General features: G+C 38.9%; 2 protein-coding genes across 4 annotated transcripts in view; one reads left to right on the forward strand and one right to left on the reverse strand.

Annotated features, from left to right (window-relative positions):
* LOC133657419 (uncharacterized) overlaps positions 1-11,879 on the forward strand; it is a 49,736-nt gene extending 37,857 nt beyond the window's left edge. The window contains exons 3-8 of the mRNA XM_062058729.1: positions 8,546-8,722; positions 9,487-9,556; positions 9,645-9,727; positions 9,943-10,012; positions 10,297-10,471; positions 11,592-11,879. Of these exons, the coding sequence (XP_061914713.1) occupies positions 8,585-8,722; positions 9,487-9,556; positions 9,645-9,727; positions 9,943-10,012; positions 10,297-10,471; positions 11,592-11,754 (699 nt within the window). The 5' untranslated portion in view covers positions 8,546-8,584 and the 3' untranslated portion in view covers positions 11,755-11,879. The remainder of the gene's footprint in view (positions 1-8,545; positions 8,723-9,486; positions 9,557-9,644; positions 9,728-9,942; positions 10,013-10,296; positions 10,472-11,591) is intronic.
* Positions 11,880-14,673: 2,794 nt separating this feature from the next.
* The window catches only part of LOC133657420 (myopalladin-like), a 29,604-nt gene continuing 26,701 nt past the window's right edge, over positions 14,674-17,576 (reverse strand). For 2 of the 3 annotated variants that reach the window (XM_062058732.1, XM_062058733.1), the window contains 2 exons: positions 15,530-15,663; positions 14,674-15,452 (listed from right to left, as the gene is read on the reverse strand). In XM_062058732.1, the coding sequence (XP_061914716.1) occupies positions 15,220-15,452; positions 15,530-15,663 (367 nt within the window). In that variant the 3' untranslated portion in view covers positions 14,674-15,219. Of the gene's footprint in view, positions 15,458-15,529; positions 15,664-17,576 lie in introns of all 3 variants that reach the window. The other variant, XM_062058731.1, reaches the window with a different exon arrangement.

The raw sequence follows: 17,576 nt of genomic DNA on the forward strand, positions 1-17,576 counted from the left end.
TATATATATATATATATATATATATATATATATATATATATATATATATATATATATATATATATATATATATATCTCAGAAAATGTACTTATTTTGTATGCTATGTCCTTTGCTGTGCACAATATGTATCTATAGTAAAACACCTCCTTTACCCATCTTCTTTTCTATGTTTTTGATAAAAGAAATTATTCACAATGTGAAGTACTTTCTCATATTTTCAGTTATGCTAACATTGGACATGACAAAACCCCTGACTTGAACTATTCCTTTAGTCATATTATGAATGAAACTGTAAAACAGTTTTTCGTCTTCATTGCGTCAGGTTTCTGCATCTTGGCTAGCTGCTCAATTTAAAGTAACTTTAAAAAAGACCCCAGTATTTGGATGCAAATGCAATTTTATTGTCAGAATGTCATAAAGGAACATGTTTTGAATGTGTTACTTGAATCTACTACATTTATTTGCTAAAAACCTCATTACAGTTTTATTTAAAGTCCCGTCAAGGTTTTTTTGGAGTGAAATTTGCCATTGAGGACAGTTGTAGTCCCCTCACTCATCTTTGCACCCGTACAAATGCTTATGCACGTATGCAATGACCTGATCACAACATTTCAGGTCCACAGTTAAGGAAAAAGAACATGTACAGTCAAAATAAATGTGTGACACATGACTAATGCAATATTTTTTGTAATCACCTGAGTTAACTCGTTATTTTTGACACCTCTAAAATAAAAGATATACAAAATGAAATTAATGGTATACTTAGAAATTTTTTAAATCATAAATGATTTAAATATATAACTACATCATGTATTGTTTTAGGATGATAGTACACTGTCACTGTACAATGTCTCTTTCTAAAAATAATAAACCCTTAGTAGGCCATTGACAACACTTGAAAATGTTCTATTGTTTTTCAGATTTTCAAATCATTGCTGGTATATATCATGAAAACTCTAAATTACAATTTGTGTTCATATAATACTGCAAAAACATACTTCCTTGCCGCATAATAGGTTTATTTATTCACAAACATCCTAAATCACTAAAACATAAGATTTCTACTAGACTTCTAATATTTAGATTTTTTTTTTAGATTTTTAGATTTAGATTTATTGGTCCCCTTGGGGAAATTCATTGTCATTGCCGTACATTTGAACAATAGACATTACACATCACAAAAAATAAAAAGACATCCTACATGACCAACACATATATTGAATGAATATCATGTATTTTCCAACTATATCAACTTATATCATGTTACAAACGCCACCAAGCCTCCTCTCAATTCCCATTTAGCTGGTGACCATGTGATGACAGGCATAATCTGAGATTAGCCTGAGGCATCATAAGTGTGAGTGAGTTCTATAACCTGAGGGATTTAAAGTGAAAATCATAGGATTAAAGCTCCGCAGCAATATGGTCAAATATGGTGCACAGATTACAGCGCCAAAACTTGAAAAGGACAATTCTTATTATCTCTCTGATTTGTCCTGGTTGTTAAAATGTACTGTAGCCTTAGTAAATAACAGCATGTGGGGTACATTAGTGTCCTTAAGTACAGCGAGGCACATGTGAAATGAATAATTGATTAATCTGTGTATTGGCCCGAGAGGAAAGGTACATATTTAAAATTTTCCCATCTGGTCACACAAATGTGGCATGCACCCTCACTGGACGCCAAAAATCATACATTATTTGAAACAAGTGTTCAGGATTCAGTAATTGTAATACAGTATATTTAGAATCAATTATTTTTTATGTGTGCGCACTATGATTATTATAGTAGTTAGTGAGTCCCACATTGATGTAAGGAATGACTTATTGCTCAGATCAGCATAATTGACCATTTACAGCAAAATAGAACACAGCAAAACAAACTCTCGCTTGTTTTTGTGTTTTTTTTATGTCACAAACCACAAATATCTAGCCTCTGAGAGCTTTTAGATGGGGGTTGTTGAAAATAGCGATACAAGTATTTATTACAGTCTACACTAGATATGTCTCGCCTTGCTTTGTTTAAAAAAAATAACACCTCAAATGGGAATGGGTCTGATTCCATGCTAAATATAGTGACCAAATCAACACCGATCCCTCATGCTCTGGCTTCTTATGCTATACCAGACAAGGTGTTATGATGTGTTAATGAGCAAGGGTGAACAGGTAGCACCACATAATGAATGTATGGGAAACACTGTTATTATATGATGTAGTAGTAGTATTCCACTATTCATCTTATTTTCTTAGAGAGCAGTCTTTATTGTGGCTTCAGCTTTTTTATACTTTTATATATTGAATACTGAAAATCAAAGAAATATTTTCAAAGTGGAGTAATTGACAAAAAAAAATTATAATTGTGCAAAAGTGACTTTTATGTTTAAAAGTCACTTTTGCACAAATATTAAAAAAATTCTACAGTTTTGTTTTTTTCAACAGACTCTTCTTTAAAAAAAAAAACTGTAGACAAATAACTTCTTCCAATATACAAATATTTGGGAATAATGAATGATGTTTTGCTGTAATATTTTCAGTGTTCTTTTGTATAGGTTTTCCTATTTGTGGTGTTGTTGGAGCATTGTGCAGCTATGAACATCATTTCCCTAATGAACTGACTCTATTCTGCTGCTGGGTATTGACCAAGTCCAGACTTGGCATAAGAGGCAGGTTATGAATGATTAATCACTATGGAGGCCCAGAATAATGGCCGCCTCCGCTATTGGGTCATGGACGCAAGCTGATGCTGTCGGCTCGTTTTGGGATGGACTGGTTAGCTGTGCAATTAGGCATATAATCCCATCTACCAGTTGGTTCATTGATTACAGATTGATGTAGTTCGCCAGCTGCTGCTTGTCTTGTCTGGCCTTTCCGTGTCTTGCATCCTTTTTTTTTTTTGTCTTCCCTCCCCCTAACCCGTGACACGATTGGCTGGTTCGAGCACCTACGACTCAGTCGTGACATCAAAAGCCATATGTCACAGCTGAGGAGTGACCCGTCTGCCTTGTCAGAAACACATACCACTTTTAATCCACATCCCCTTATGGAGAAATGGAGATTAAGCCATAAAGCGTATGTTTTAGTCGTGAAGAAAGTGCAAGGATTTAGCCTCATTATCAGAAAAATGTGCTGGAATTGTTCTGAATTAATGCATTTATTGTTCTGTAACATTCTGTGAGTATGAAGGTGACTGTTGTAACAACCACAACTCCAGAGTATTAATTGAATGCAAACAATGGGCTTTAAATCTTGCATTTAGTAATTTTTTGGGCCTTTTTTTCCATCACACACAAACTAATAGCCAGCGAACAACTCGGCCTGGCAGCTGGTCAAACGAAGCTGGCAGTCTAATTGGGTCACGTAAGGTGAATATCATTTTATGCCTATTTGAACTCTCTTCCCTGCTAATTGGACTGATTAGCTATGCTTAATTGGCTCATGGGATCGCCTTTTTGTCTTGAATTCAAAACAAACTCACAATTTTCAAACAAAGTCACTTTTAATGTTTTAACCGAGCTGATTACGGACGTTTCGCTTCACCACGACACTTGAATTCATGTTATTGTCATTTGCTACTATTGTATGGTTCTTGTATGGTAATCAGGGACGTGCGGTCAGCAGAAAAGAAATAATACAACCCTAAAATAAATATTAATACATGGCAATGAAACTGTTATAAATATATTTTCTGTATGATTAAAATCACTTTTTAACCAATATTTTTAACCAATATTTTGGTACTGGTACCAATATTATTTCGATACTTTTCGGCACTTTTCAATACTTTTCTAAATAAAGGGGACCACAAAAAATTGCATTATTGGCTTTATTTTAATAAAAAAATCTTACGTTACATTAAACATATATTTCTTATTGCACGTTTGTTCTTCAGTAAAATAGTGAACATACCAGACAACTTGTCTTTTAGTAGTAAGTAAGCAAACAAAGGCTCCTAATTTAGTCTGTTGACGTATGCAGTAACATATTGTGTCATTTTCCATTCTATTATTTTGTCAAAATTATAAAGGACAAGTGGTAGAAAATGAATTATTAATTTACTTGTTCATTTACTGTTAATATCTGCTTACTTTCTCTTTTAACATGTTCTATCTACACTTCTGTTAAAATGTAATAATCACTTATTCTTCTGTTGTTTGATACTTTACATTCGTTTCGGATGATACCACAAATTTGGGTATCGATCCGATACCAAGTAGTTACAGGATCATACATTGGTCATATTCAAAGTCCTCATGTGTCCAGGGACATATTTCCTTAGTTTATAAACATAATATAAATAAAAAATAAAACGAAAGAAGATGATGTGATTCCAAAAAAATATTGATGTACTCATAGTAGTATCGACTAGATACGCTACTCGACTTGGTATCATTACAGTGGAAGTTAGGTGTAGATTATGTTGCGTTTGTTTACATTTTGATGCCGGTGAGCTACGGTGTGTAGTGAAGCATGTTTAGCTATTCCTCGTCCTGCAGGGATGACACTTGTAAGAAACTTACTTTATTGTTTCCATGGAGGTGAGGATTAGTGATTTAGAAGTACCTAAGTTAGCCGCTAGCTGGCTAGCCATGTCTTAAAGCACCTCTTTCAGTGGGCGTTTCAGTGTTATACCTTCACCTTTATCGTTAGTTTTTAAGCCAAAATGCGTCCGTTCTCTATTTTCTGTTGACACACTGTGTTTGCTTGTAAGTACTGCGTGATTGTGCGTTGCCGAACATGCTCGTCTGCTCGTAAAACCAGCAATGTCACGACGTGAAGACGACGGGGGTGCGGGGGGATGATGGACCGGTACGTTTCAGAGGCGGTATAGTACCGAATATAATTAATTAGTATCGCGGTACTATACTAATACCGGTCGGTATACCGTACAACCCTAATTTGCACACAAGCTAATCATAAGGCTTCTGCGTGTGTTGCCACTTCACCTCCTGGTGTGTGTATGTGTAAAAGGAAGAGGGCGTGGCTTACTGCTGGTATACTTAAACAATGTTGCTAAAATAATGTTAGCAGATATATATTTTCCCCATTAATTTGTAGTCTGTACACTGTAGAATCTCCAATGTGTTTAATGTTTTAAATGTAAACGTGATGCAATTTTTCTTGATAATTGCACTCAGAGAAGCTACGAGTCCTCCAATGCCAAAGCACTAGGGCTGTGAATCTTTGGGCACCACACGATTCAATTCGATTCTTGAGGGGGTCACGATTCGATTCAGAATCGATTTTGGATTCAAAATCTATACTTTTTTGATAACATTGGATGCCAGTTCTATGATTATCTACATAAAAATAGATAAAGAGCTCTGATCGTATTCTATATTACTTAAAAGAAAACTGGTTTTGTTTTATAAAATGCTTCCCAAACATCAACAATATGAGTTGCCTGAGCAGATTAAAGGCCTACTGAAATGACATTTTTTTATTTAAACGGGGATAGCAGATCCATTCTATGTGTCATACTTGATCATTTCGCGATATTGCCATATTTTTGCTGAAAGGATTTAGTAGAGAACATCGACGATAAAGTTGCAACTTTTGGTCGCTGATAAAAAAAGCCTTGCCTGTACCGGAAGTAGCGTGACGTCAACAGTTGAAAGGCTCCTCACATTTACCCATTGTTTTCAATGCAGCTAGAGCAATTCGGACCAAGAAAGCGACGATTACCCCATTAATTTGAGCGAGGATGAAAGATTCGTGGATGAGGAACGTTAGAGTGAAGGACTAGAATGCAGTGCAAGACATATCTTTTTTTGCTCTGACCGTAACTTAGGTACAAGCTGGCTCATTGGATTCCACACTCTCTCCTTTTTCTATTGTGGATCACGGATTTGTATTTTAAACCACCTCGGATACTATATCCTCTTGAAAATGAGAGTCGAGAACACGAAATGGACATTAACAGTGACTTTTATCTCCACGACAATACATCGGCGAAACACTTTAGCTACGGAGCTAACGTGATAGCATCGTGCTTAACTGCATATAGAAACAAAACAAATAAACCCCTGACTGGAAGGATAGACAGAAAATCAACGATACTATTAAACCATGGACATGTAAATACACGGTTAATGCTTTCCAGCCTGGCGAAGGTTAACAATGCTGTTGCTAACGACGCCATTGAAGCTAACTTAGCAACCGGACCTCACAGAGCTACACTGTAAAAAATTACTGTAAAAATACAAAAAAAAATTACAGTTATATACTGTTCTTCTTAAATACAGTTAAGTACTGTACATTTTGTTTCATTTTACAAAAAATATCGACCAACAGTAAGCTACTGCACAACCTACAGTATAATACAGTATTTTTCAGACTTGTTTCTTGGGTCCGCCCACAATTCGATCTGCTGCTCTCACGCATCACACGTACCCAGGCGGAATAAAAAGTAGTTCCCACTAAACCGTGTCACTTATACAATACTTCCCATTGTGTTGCTATTAATGATATTTTACCTCAAAACATGTACTATCAAAGTATCGACATTTTGATTTGAAAATCAATTTTAGAGCATAAAGATCTGGCACTCCTTTTATCAATATTCACGTATTATTCCGCACATCATAACTCTGAAGTTGTCAAGTACCGATGGATGGACGAGCGATAACCTGCTGCCACCTCCAGCTATACAATCACCTAAATCCATTCTACTGGTGTGTTTTTGTTAACAAGGTAAGAGTCACTTGTAACTTGATGTGTCATTTTCTGTTTGAATTGCTTTATATATATATTTATAAAGTCCGAAATTACTTAACGTCACAGTCAGCATCACAGACATCGTTGACCACATGTACCGCCGCTTGCTAGCTAGCTAAGTTTTCTTCATTTTTGTCATAGTGATCATACTGTCATAGTCATCTCAAAAAGATGATAACTTGCAATATTTGTGCTACGACTTGCAGCAATGTATTTGCGTATGTTAGACACATGCTTGTATGCCTAATGCATCGTTTAAGTGTGCTTTCCCTGAATGCACAATAGTTTTTTCCAACTTCTCAGCCTTCAAAACTCACAGCCGTCGCCATAAATATGGCAAGAGTAGGACTGATATGTATAGTGCAAAAGGTTTAACTTGTAATATTGTCTCATGTAGCGCGAAGTGCGATGATATACGGCAGTGGTCCCCAACCACTGGGCCGCGGACCAATTGGTACCAGGCCGCACAAGAAAAAAAAAAAAAAAACATTTTTATTTTTATTAAATCAACATAAAACACACAATATATACATTATTATATCAATATAGATCAATACAGTCTACAGAGATACAGTCCTTAAGCACACATGAATAAAGAAATACAATCATGATGATTGTATTTCTTTATAAAAAAAAAAAAAAAACCACCCCCCCAGTTCTGGGACCTGTTTCTACCATCTGTTGAGGTAAGAGAAGGGAACTGAACTTATTGTGGAAGACTACAATAAAAAGATGAGACAGTCAATTGCTCAATAACAATAACAATAACAGTGAATAACAGTGAAATACTTTTTCATAACATGGTCACTACTGCCTAGTTTCTCTTGTTATATTCTTATTTTACTGTTATATTTTTATTCTCATCGTTGCTTTTTATTCTTATTCTATTGTAATATTGTTCTATTTTGTCTCCATTTATACCCCCATTATTTACTTTGTACTTTTTACAATTTTGTACACTGCTGCTGGAATTTAAATTTTCCTGAGGGAACTCTCCTGAAGGAATCAATAAAGTACTATCTAATCTATCTAATCTTAACTTTGATCCTCAAAATACCCTCATTAGTCATCACGTGACTGTGAAAGGGACAACATATAAGAGCAACATGTTTGTTGTTATAGGTCGTAATGATGATGGCCTTGTTGTAGGAAAAATTAAAAAGGTTGTCATTCATAAAAATGTAACAGTGTATTTTATCACTGAGGTATATCAGGCTGTTCGTCAACCTTACATTAATGCCTATTACAATACACGTATGCATAACTTCTCTGTTAGTCAAGCAGAGCTGTTCGATTACTACCCACTGCCTGAATATTTTATTCGGGGCGTGTCCTCACTAATTCTTCACCATTCAGTCCCTATATTCTACATTCATGTCATCCATCTGTGAGGAAATAAAAGTCATCCTCAGAACTTTACCCAACCTGTCTGAGGATATTGTACAACTGGTCGTCTCAACACTGAAAAGCTCAGGTGTGGAATCAAAAGCAGACCTCAAGTATGTAGAGCAGGATGAGATCAAAGACCTCTTGCCTGTTATCCAGCAAAGGAAACTTCTGGAGGCATTCAAAATGGGTAACTATCAATCTTGTGTTTGTAGTTCTCCCATCTAGTTAAATCTACAGTAATTGTTGAGAAAGAATAACACTCATTTGACATAGAATGAATACATTCGAGTAAAGATTTGCACCTGTCAGATATTCTACAGTTCTCCCAAAAGCCTTAATGCAGTTGTATTCCAAACAATTGTTTGAATTGACATGCATGCATATGGGAGAAATTTTGAATCTAGTGATGTATACATTTTGCTTTATTTCTATGCGTTTTAGAAACTACAACAGTCGTGCTTGATCTCCACCCCTTGCCAGATGACTTGGTACATCAAAAGTCTGCAGGCAGAAGTCTGTCTTTGTTCTCCAGTCCATTGCCTTGCTCCTCTTCATCTTCACTGGCTGGCTTTTCGCCCTTGTCAAGCTCTTCACCAGCTTCAGCACCTCCTGAGATCGGTAGGTTGTGAGTTCAAACCCCGGCCGAGTCATACCAAAGACTATAAAAATGGGAGCCATTACCTCCCTGCTTGGCACTCAGCATCAAGGGTTGGAATTGGGGGTTAAATCACCAAAAATGATTACCGGGCACGGCCACCGCTGCTGCCCACTGCTCCCCACTGCTCCTCTCACCTCCCAGGGGGTGATCAAGGGTGATGGGTCAAATGCAGAGAATAATTTCGCCACACCTAGTGTGTGTGTGACAATCATTGGTACTTTAACTTTAACTTAACTTTGTTCTCAGAGTGGAGTAAGCCAGCCCGCCATAATATCCAGTAAATGGCATGAAACCTTTCAAGTCCCATGGGATAAAATGCCTGCTGAAGTGCAATCAGCTATCGCCAACAGCAGGAGACCTGCTCCTGACAAGCGACGCCAAATGATTAGAATCCTTGTGGATGAAATGAGAAGGTAAGAGGCTAATCCAACGCGCAATGAGTGTCTCGTATTCTTGCCAAAAATTTGTTAGCAGTACCTATGTAGTTTTGCTGATATGACACCAGAAGGTGCCATCATTAGTGGAGGTTTTACTTCATTCCTCACTCAAATGAAAACATGCATTGAGAACATCAATCGTGAAGGAACAACTAAACCACTCAGAACAAAAAGACGGTTTGGACAAATGCAGAAATATTGTATTCTTACATTTTAATTAAATGATGCTCCCAACTGCCATGTTATATTTTGTCACAAGTCATCATGGTGACCTATTTTTTCTACAGATGTCTGCCACTGCAGCCGATGTGGAGCGGACTCTGACCCTCCCGACCAGTCCACGACTGATACTGCTGGGTAAGTGTCTCATGGAGCGCAGAACTTAAGTCTGTTTGTCTTAAAGCTAAGAACCATAATGCTCAGTCTACCCTTCCTGTGGATGAAGATGGGGAGTTGACTCTTCGTATCATCCAGCTGTTGATGGCCTATTTTGATGAAAGAAGAGATGCACTGATACTCCTTGCAGATGTAAGTTGAGCACTATTAAGCTACAAAAGCATGCAAACATCTAAATTAATATTATAAATATTCTAAAATTCAATGTTTTTTTGTTATTGTTTTTCAATCTCTTACCCACCAAATTATGCAGAAATATTGTATTCCTACATTTTAATTAAATTATGCTCCCAACTGCCATGTTATATTTTGTCACAAGTCATCATGGTGACCTATTTTTTCTACAGATGTCTGCCACTGCAGCCGATGTGGAGCGGACACTGACCCTCCCGACCAGTCCACGACTGATACTGCTGGGTAAGTGTCTCATGGAGTGCAGAACATAAGTCTGTTTGTCCTAAACGTATGTATACTATGCTCTCCTGTAGATGTATTTGTATCATTGTTGTTTTTGTCATTCCGAACATTGGAAAGTAATGATTTGCAGCAGTACACCTTAGGAGACTAGATGTAAACAAAGTAAAGAGAGAGCAATATATTCTTGGGTGTGAGGTGGCCATTCCAAATACCGGTACCTTGTAAAATGTTACCCATATTGGATACTGTTTAGGAACATAAACTGCATTTCTTGACTGTACCAGTTGCTGGTGACAAAGTCACAATAAAACGTTGGATGATCAGCATGGAAGGTGATGTCATCTGCGAAGGCGTCCAACCTAGCTTCATCTCAGGGCTTGCTGCCCTTCTTGCCACCTACTATGTGTTCAACTTGGAATACCATGAGGAAGGGGCTCGGACATTGGAATTTGTTCAAAGGTAAATCCTCTTCATACTGTTAGAATATTTTGCCCCTTTTCTCACCTCTGTTCAGGAATTTGACATGTCATTTCCCCAATTTTGTGCCTTAAATCAATGACTCTTCTGTTCCTTTGTGGACCTTCTTATTAGGGACCGAAGCACCAGTTTGATTCTAAGATACAGAGAAGGTAGGTCATGTGCAGGTAAAGATATGTTGACTGGGTCAAAGAAGGAAGCACCTGTTTGACCCCAGGATGCAGAAAAAGTAGGTAATTTGCAGGTAAAGATATGTTGACTGGGTGATGGCAGGAGGCACCAGCGTGACCCGAGGATGCAGAGCAAGTAGGTAATGTGCGGGTGAAGATATGTTGAATGGGTAAAGGCAGGAAGCACCAGCGTGACCCCACTATGCAGAGAAGGTAGGTAATGTGCGGGTGAAGGTATGTTGAATGGGTGAAAGAAGGAAGCGCCGGTGTGGTCGAGGCAATGCAGACAAGGTAGGTAATGTGCAGGTGAAGATATGTTGTATGGTGAAAGAAAGAAGCACTAGTGTGATCCCAGGATGCAGGGAAGGTAGGTAATGTGCAGGTAAAGATATGTTGAATGGGTAAAGGCAGGAAACACCAGCTAGACTCCAGGATACAGAGAAGGTAGGTAATGTGCAGGTAAAGATATGTTGAATGGGTAAAGGCAGAAAGCACCAGCGTGACCACACTACGCAGAGAAGGTAGGTAATGTGCAGGTAAAGATATGTTGAATGGGTAAAGGCAGGAAACACCAGTGTGACCCCAGGATGCAGAGAAGATAGGTAATGAGCAGGTAACGATATGTTAAATGGGTGAAAGCAGGAAACAGCGTAAATACACGGTCCCGTAGATGGAGAGAAAACACATAAATAGAGAGAGGGATTGGGGAGGCTTTAGCATTGTCTTCCTCTCTGAATTTGTCTTAATGGGTTTTAGAGCATTCACTCATCTACAGCTGTGGTTATGATTTAGGCTCACATATATCCTAAAATTGATATGAATATTTGTGCAGTGCATATTCCTAAATTAACAATGTGGGGGGAGTTCTGTATCGACTGCAAGTAATTTTCAATCACAACAGAATATCTAATATGCTTTCTCTCTTTTTTTAGGCGATTCATTGGCGTTAACCCTGAGAGGGGAACAAAGGCTAGCCAGGGAAAAGTGGTGTCCAAGAAGACCGGGAAGCTGGTCCAGAAAAAGGCAGCAACTGTAAATCCTCACGTAGCCATCCTTATAAAAAATCTCACAGACTTTGAGTGGGGCTTTATGTAGCCGACAACTAAACACTTGACTCGTGTTTAGTTATTTGTCTCCAGTTTGAAATTAAGTTGACATGTTCTAAATGTTAAAATGCTTTACTGAAAATAAGAAGAATGCACTAAATGTACATTGAATGTATTTGATGCGTTTTAAAATGATTGGTTAATAAAAGCATAAACTTGCAAGGCCATTTCTCCAGTCATGTTTATGCCAGCAGATTGCAGGGGTTTTGATTTTGAAAAATTAAAAGTTCAACTCATTAACTTCTAGTGGCATTATACTGTAAAGCTCAGTCTATAATGCTTACAATTATTTTACTGTAATTAACTGTTCATGGATATTACAGTAGATACACTAAAATAACAGTGTAATGCCGCTAAACAGATGACAGTATTATGACTTTTATGGAGGATAGATAGTGCTGCTTCAGATACAAACACAGAAAGGTAAGAAACAGTCTAAATACTTTATTTAAACAATAGGGACCATTAAGTATTTGATAACAACAGTATCCAAAAAGTATTTGACATGATTAAATATATCAGTGCAAAACGAGTTTTGAGTTTGTAATGCACAACATTGCGATAGGACACCAATCTTTACTGACTGAAAAACATGAACAATCATATTACAGTATCTGTAAAGTATTAGCCCACATTTCATGTTTTGTTTGTACACAGCTAGCCCGACAGCATATGTACTATAGTTGTAATAACACGCATGACGTGCTGCGTGTATCATGATCACAATAAAGTGTGACTCACTGGATGGACAGTTGTCTGTTTGGTCAAGCTGGCCAGGGACGTTTCCTGCTGATTTGGGCATGCCATTAATTTGGCGTAGCTTGGCTCAAACATTTCAGAAGTCGCACTCTCTGGGCTTCTGTCTGCTCCAATCTTTCAGCCTCTTCTTCGTGTTGACTTCTATGACCAGTAGTTCATCCTGCGTACATTTACTTAGAAAAGAAATAAGGCTGTGAATCATTTGTCCAAAAACAGTCATCTTCGTTGTCAACTACCAAGTCTGCCATGATTAGAAAACACACTTGCGTTTGATTCAGGGAGTAGGGACAAATTTGTTGCAGGAAGTCGGAAGTGCGCTGCTATGGAAACGGAAATAAATGCGCCGAAGAATTAGTTCCGGCTGTGCAGACAATGATAAAATGATGGTAAATATTGAACATATTACATATTGTTACTAAAGTGTATGTTACTACATCATATATAGACTTGCAGTGTGTATACAAAACGCTGATGGAGGGTTTTGAAGTTGTTTTAGAGGGCTTTGAAGGTTACAACAGTGACTCCCGTTGGTCGCATCTTGCAAGCGTTTTATTTATTATCTTTAAAATCTTAAAAAGAAAAAAAAAAGACATGCGTGTTCTTGTCTCTCAATAATGATTGTTAACAATAGGCACATTTCCAAAAAAGTGCAGTTCCCCATTAAGGCTCTGGATGCTGTGGGGCTGTTTTGGCTGACAAGCCTATGGTTTGGCAGACCAGGATGGTGGTTCCTCTCTTTAAGAAGGGGAACCGGAGGGTGTGTTGCAACTATTGTGGATTCACACTCCTTAGCCTTCCCGGTAAGGTCTATTCAGGTGTACTGGAGCGGAGGCTACGCCGGATAGTTGAACCTTGGATTCAGGAGGAGCAGTGTGGTTTTCGTCCTGGTCGTGGAACTGTGGACCAGCTCTATACTCTCGGCAGGGTCCTTGAGGGTGCATGGGAGTTTGCCCAACCAGTCTATATGTGCTTTGGGGACTTGGAGAAGGCATTCGACCGTGTCCCTTGAGAAGTCCTGTGGGGAATGCTGAGAGAGTATGGGGTATCAGAACACCTGATTGTGGCGGTCTGCTCCCTGTATGATCAGTGTCAGAGCATGGTCCGCATTGCCGGCAGTAAGTCGGACCCATTTTTAGTGAGGGTTGGACTCCGCCAAGGCTGCCCTTTGTCACCGATTCTGTTCATAACTTTTATGGACAGAATTTCTAGGCGCAGTCAAGGTGTTGAGGGGATCCGGTTTGGTGGCTGCAGGATTAGGTCTCTGCTTTTTGCAGATGATGTGGTCCTGATGGCTTCATCTGGCCAGGATCTTCAGCTCTCACTGGATCGGTTCCCAGCCGAATATGAAGCGACTGGGATGAGAATCAGCACCTCCAAGTCCGAGTCCAATGCTTCTCACCCAGAAAAGGGTGAAGTGCCATCTTTGGGTTGGGGAGGAGATCTTGTCCCAAGTGGAGGAGTTCAAGTACCTCTGAGTCTTGTTCACGGGTGAGGGAAGAGTGGATCATGAGATGGACAGGCGGATCGGTGCAGCGTCTTCAGTGATGCGGACGCTGTATCGATCCGTTGTGGTGAAGAAGGAGCTGAGCCGCAGGGCAAAGTTCTAATTTACCGGTCGATCTACGACCCTATCCATACCTAAGGTCATGAGCTTTGGGTTATGATCGAAAGGACAAGATCACGAGTACAAGCGGACAAAATTAGTTTCCACAATCGGGTAGCGGGCCTCTCCCTTAGAGATAGGGTGAGAAGCTCTGTCATTCGGGAGGAGCTCAGAGTAATGCCGCTGCTCCTCCACATCGAGAGGAGCCAGATGTGGTGGTTCGGGCATCTGGTCAGGATGCCACCCGACAACCTCCTTTGGGAGGTGTTTAGGGTGCATCTGACCGGTAGGAGACCACAGAGACGACCCAAGACACGGTGGAGAGACTGTCTCCCAGCTGGCCTGGGAACGCCTCGGGATCCCCCGGGAAGAGCTGGACGAAGTGGCTGGGAAGAGGGAAGTTTGTGCTTCTCTGCTTAGGCTGCTGCCCCCGCGACCCGACTTCGGATAAGCGGAAGAAGATGGATGGATAGATGTATAAAATATGCCATACTTATTTAGAAAAAAAACATCACTCACTTGAATAAATATAACTTTATTCTGAAAACAAAACTATTTTACAGTGTGCAACATTACATCAGGAAATCATATGTATTTTAAAACTCACTATTAAACGCACTAAATCATGACATTGCCCATAATTTTTTTTAAATCTCTCACCTTACTACAAAACAAACGTTCTTCCTTTCTCAGTTTCAACAAAATGAATGTGTTCTGGAACACCAGTAGCCGTCAACATGCATTCACAACACGGTGCAAAAAGGTGAATCGTTTTACAGAAATGATGCAGAAACTTGACTAAACAACGTATTTTAAAAGCCTTTGTATAAATGTAATATAAATTACGGGTCGGCAAGGGAAAATAAAGGCGCTGCTTCCAATAAAGATGAGATACTTGAATTCAATGATGAACTTTGTCAACTGTAAAAAAAAAAAAAACCAAACAAAAAAAATTTGAATAATTGGAGGGCAAATTCAACTCCATTGATGGCTCATGAGTTAAGACTTTGCAAAATTGTTGTGAAACACTCGTGATATGACCTTAGTAAACCGGAATGGCGACACGGTGTTTTACCCTTTTCTCTGAGTGCCTCACGTCAAACGCATCACACACACGCCGTGACGACCTGCCATCATCAGGAGACGCTGCTTTACAGCTCGTCGCTCTCCAGCGTGGCCTCGGGAGGGGAACTGGAGAAGAGGAAGGGGCCGGTCACCGATGTGGGGAAAGTCGACTTGATGTCCAGCCCTTGGCCTGTCAGAACGGCGTAGCGGCTGCCCGTGCGTGGAGTCTTCTTCACGGGCGCAGGCACGCTCTGGTGCCACTGTGCTGGAGGTCATAATACATGTTGACATGTATGTTCTCCTGTAAAGTTGATCTAGGTACTGCTCACGTTCGCACCATAGATGTCCAGCCTGCAGGTGCACGATGCAATTCCGGACTCGTTTTTGGCCGACACGGTGTACCAGCCAGCATCCTCTTTGGCGGTTGGCTGGATGAGGAGACACACGTATCCTGTGGCCTCCTGTTGCATGCTAAAACACAAACAGCCGATTAATCAATGGATACTAAGAAAAATAGTGCTGTCTTTACATCCGCTTTTCTATCCAGTACACTCTACTGTTTGTATTTAATACAGAGCTATGATTGAACACCACCAAGCAAAAAGTATTTGCAAGTTAACAATGCACCTTCTGCCATCTAGTGGAAGAGCGTTTCATTGTTATTGTCACACAAATGTGCCGCAGCACAGTGGTTGGGAATTCAGTTATGACACATGTTGGTTTGCCAGTTTTACAAAACATTATGAAATATGACACACAATTAACATCAACCTAATTATTACAGTCGTCCCCTCGCCACATCGCACTTCAAATATACTGGAAAGATTTTGTGATATTTTTTATTCTTTCAAAACATTTTACACATTTTTTGTCCTAAATTAAGCAGTTTTAAGCAAAAAATGGCTAAATAAACAAATATATATATATCAATACTACTGTAGTGTTGGCCACTAGATGATACCAAACAAATCTGTATCGTGGCCACTGATTGGCTCAGACTCAGGCAGCATTACTGTATTGGATTAAAGGAGTGTAAAGGTGAATAAAGGGTGTTATTTCATGCCGAGAGTGATCTCATTATGTTGACATTTTTATTTAGAAGGTAGTAATAAACAGGTTTAGTATGCTCTATCAATCAAAATATTTCATTTATATTTATTAATGCCTATATTTCCAGGAAATTCCTTTATTGCGGTCATATCCGGAACCAATTAACAAGGGACGACTGTATAAGCCATCCTGAATTGATAACAACGTTGGAAATTGTTTTTGATATTTTAAACATTACATTTTAGTAAGAGTTCCAACATTTCTTAAGGTCCTCACATCTATTATTTTAATGGCTTTGTAAGATTTGATCCCATTTGAAGAGATTTTACTGTGTGCTTAATCAGAAAGAGGTGTAATAATTGAAAACGTTTTCTAGAAACTTTCTAAAGCTCGCTTAGTAATTCTGGAAATATTTGTTTTGTTGATTGGTTAGTTTTTTTCTTTAATGAGAATTAAACAAAATTATTTAGAAGTCTTAGTATTTTTCCACAAACTGTAACACATACAAATATAAAAATGAACATTTAGTTTTTGTAGATATATTTGTATTCGATAAGGATTTGAAACCTTTTGGAGCTGTTTGATCTGGCTAACTGTTGACTGACTGTGCTCTGCAATTGGCTGGCGACCAGTCTAGAGAGTACCCCGCCTCTTGCCTTAAGTCAGCTGGGATAGGTTCCAGCGTACCATTAGATCCTAATGAGGATAAGCGGTAGAAAATGGATTGGTGGATGGGCTGATTGATCCAATTGATAAAAGGATACATGCAAATGTTGTACAATACAACCCCGCTATTTGCCAAAGTTATATTTCTAGACCACCAACAAATGGCAAAAACTTGGTATTTAAAGGAAAAATGCACTTAAAAAAAAAAGTTAGTCAGCCACAATCTTTATTTGAATAAAGAACACATCTTTTCCTTGTATGGGCATTCCAGATAGTAAAAAACTGCTAGCATGAGGCAGCTAACAATGCAGGTAATAGGGATTCTGCTATTTCTTCCTGAAAAATAATACCCCAAAAAAGCCAACAACGCTCTATTAACATGTTGTGACCTGCATATTAACCAAGATATAGCGACTTTGCTATTATAGAGCTAACATAGAGGAACTACTTTTCTGGTGTAGTGACACAGCGCTTTACTAACAGCACCTCAGGGTACTATCGGGAGCTAACACTAACTACTAGAGTTGTGCTGCTGAATCGCCTTTGAGTTTAGAAAAGTCGGAAACTTAAAAATTCCATATGCTACAAACTAAAAATCCGGACCGACTGTATCAGTGGATATCGGCTTTCAACCAGACAACATTGCTAGGACACAACGGCAGTGACTA

The sequence above is a fragment of the Entelurus aequoreus genome, linkage group LG09 (genome assembly GCF_033978785.1).
Source record: "Entelurus aequoreus isolate RoL-2023_Sb linkage group LG09, RoL_Eaeq_v1.1, whole genome shotgun sequence".
NCBI classification, from domain to species: domain Eukaryota; kingdom Metazoa; phylum Chordata; class Actinopteri; order Syngnathiformes; family Syngnathidae; genus Entelurus; species Entelurus aequoreus.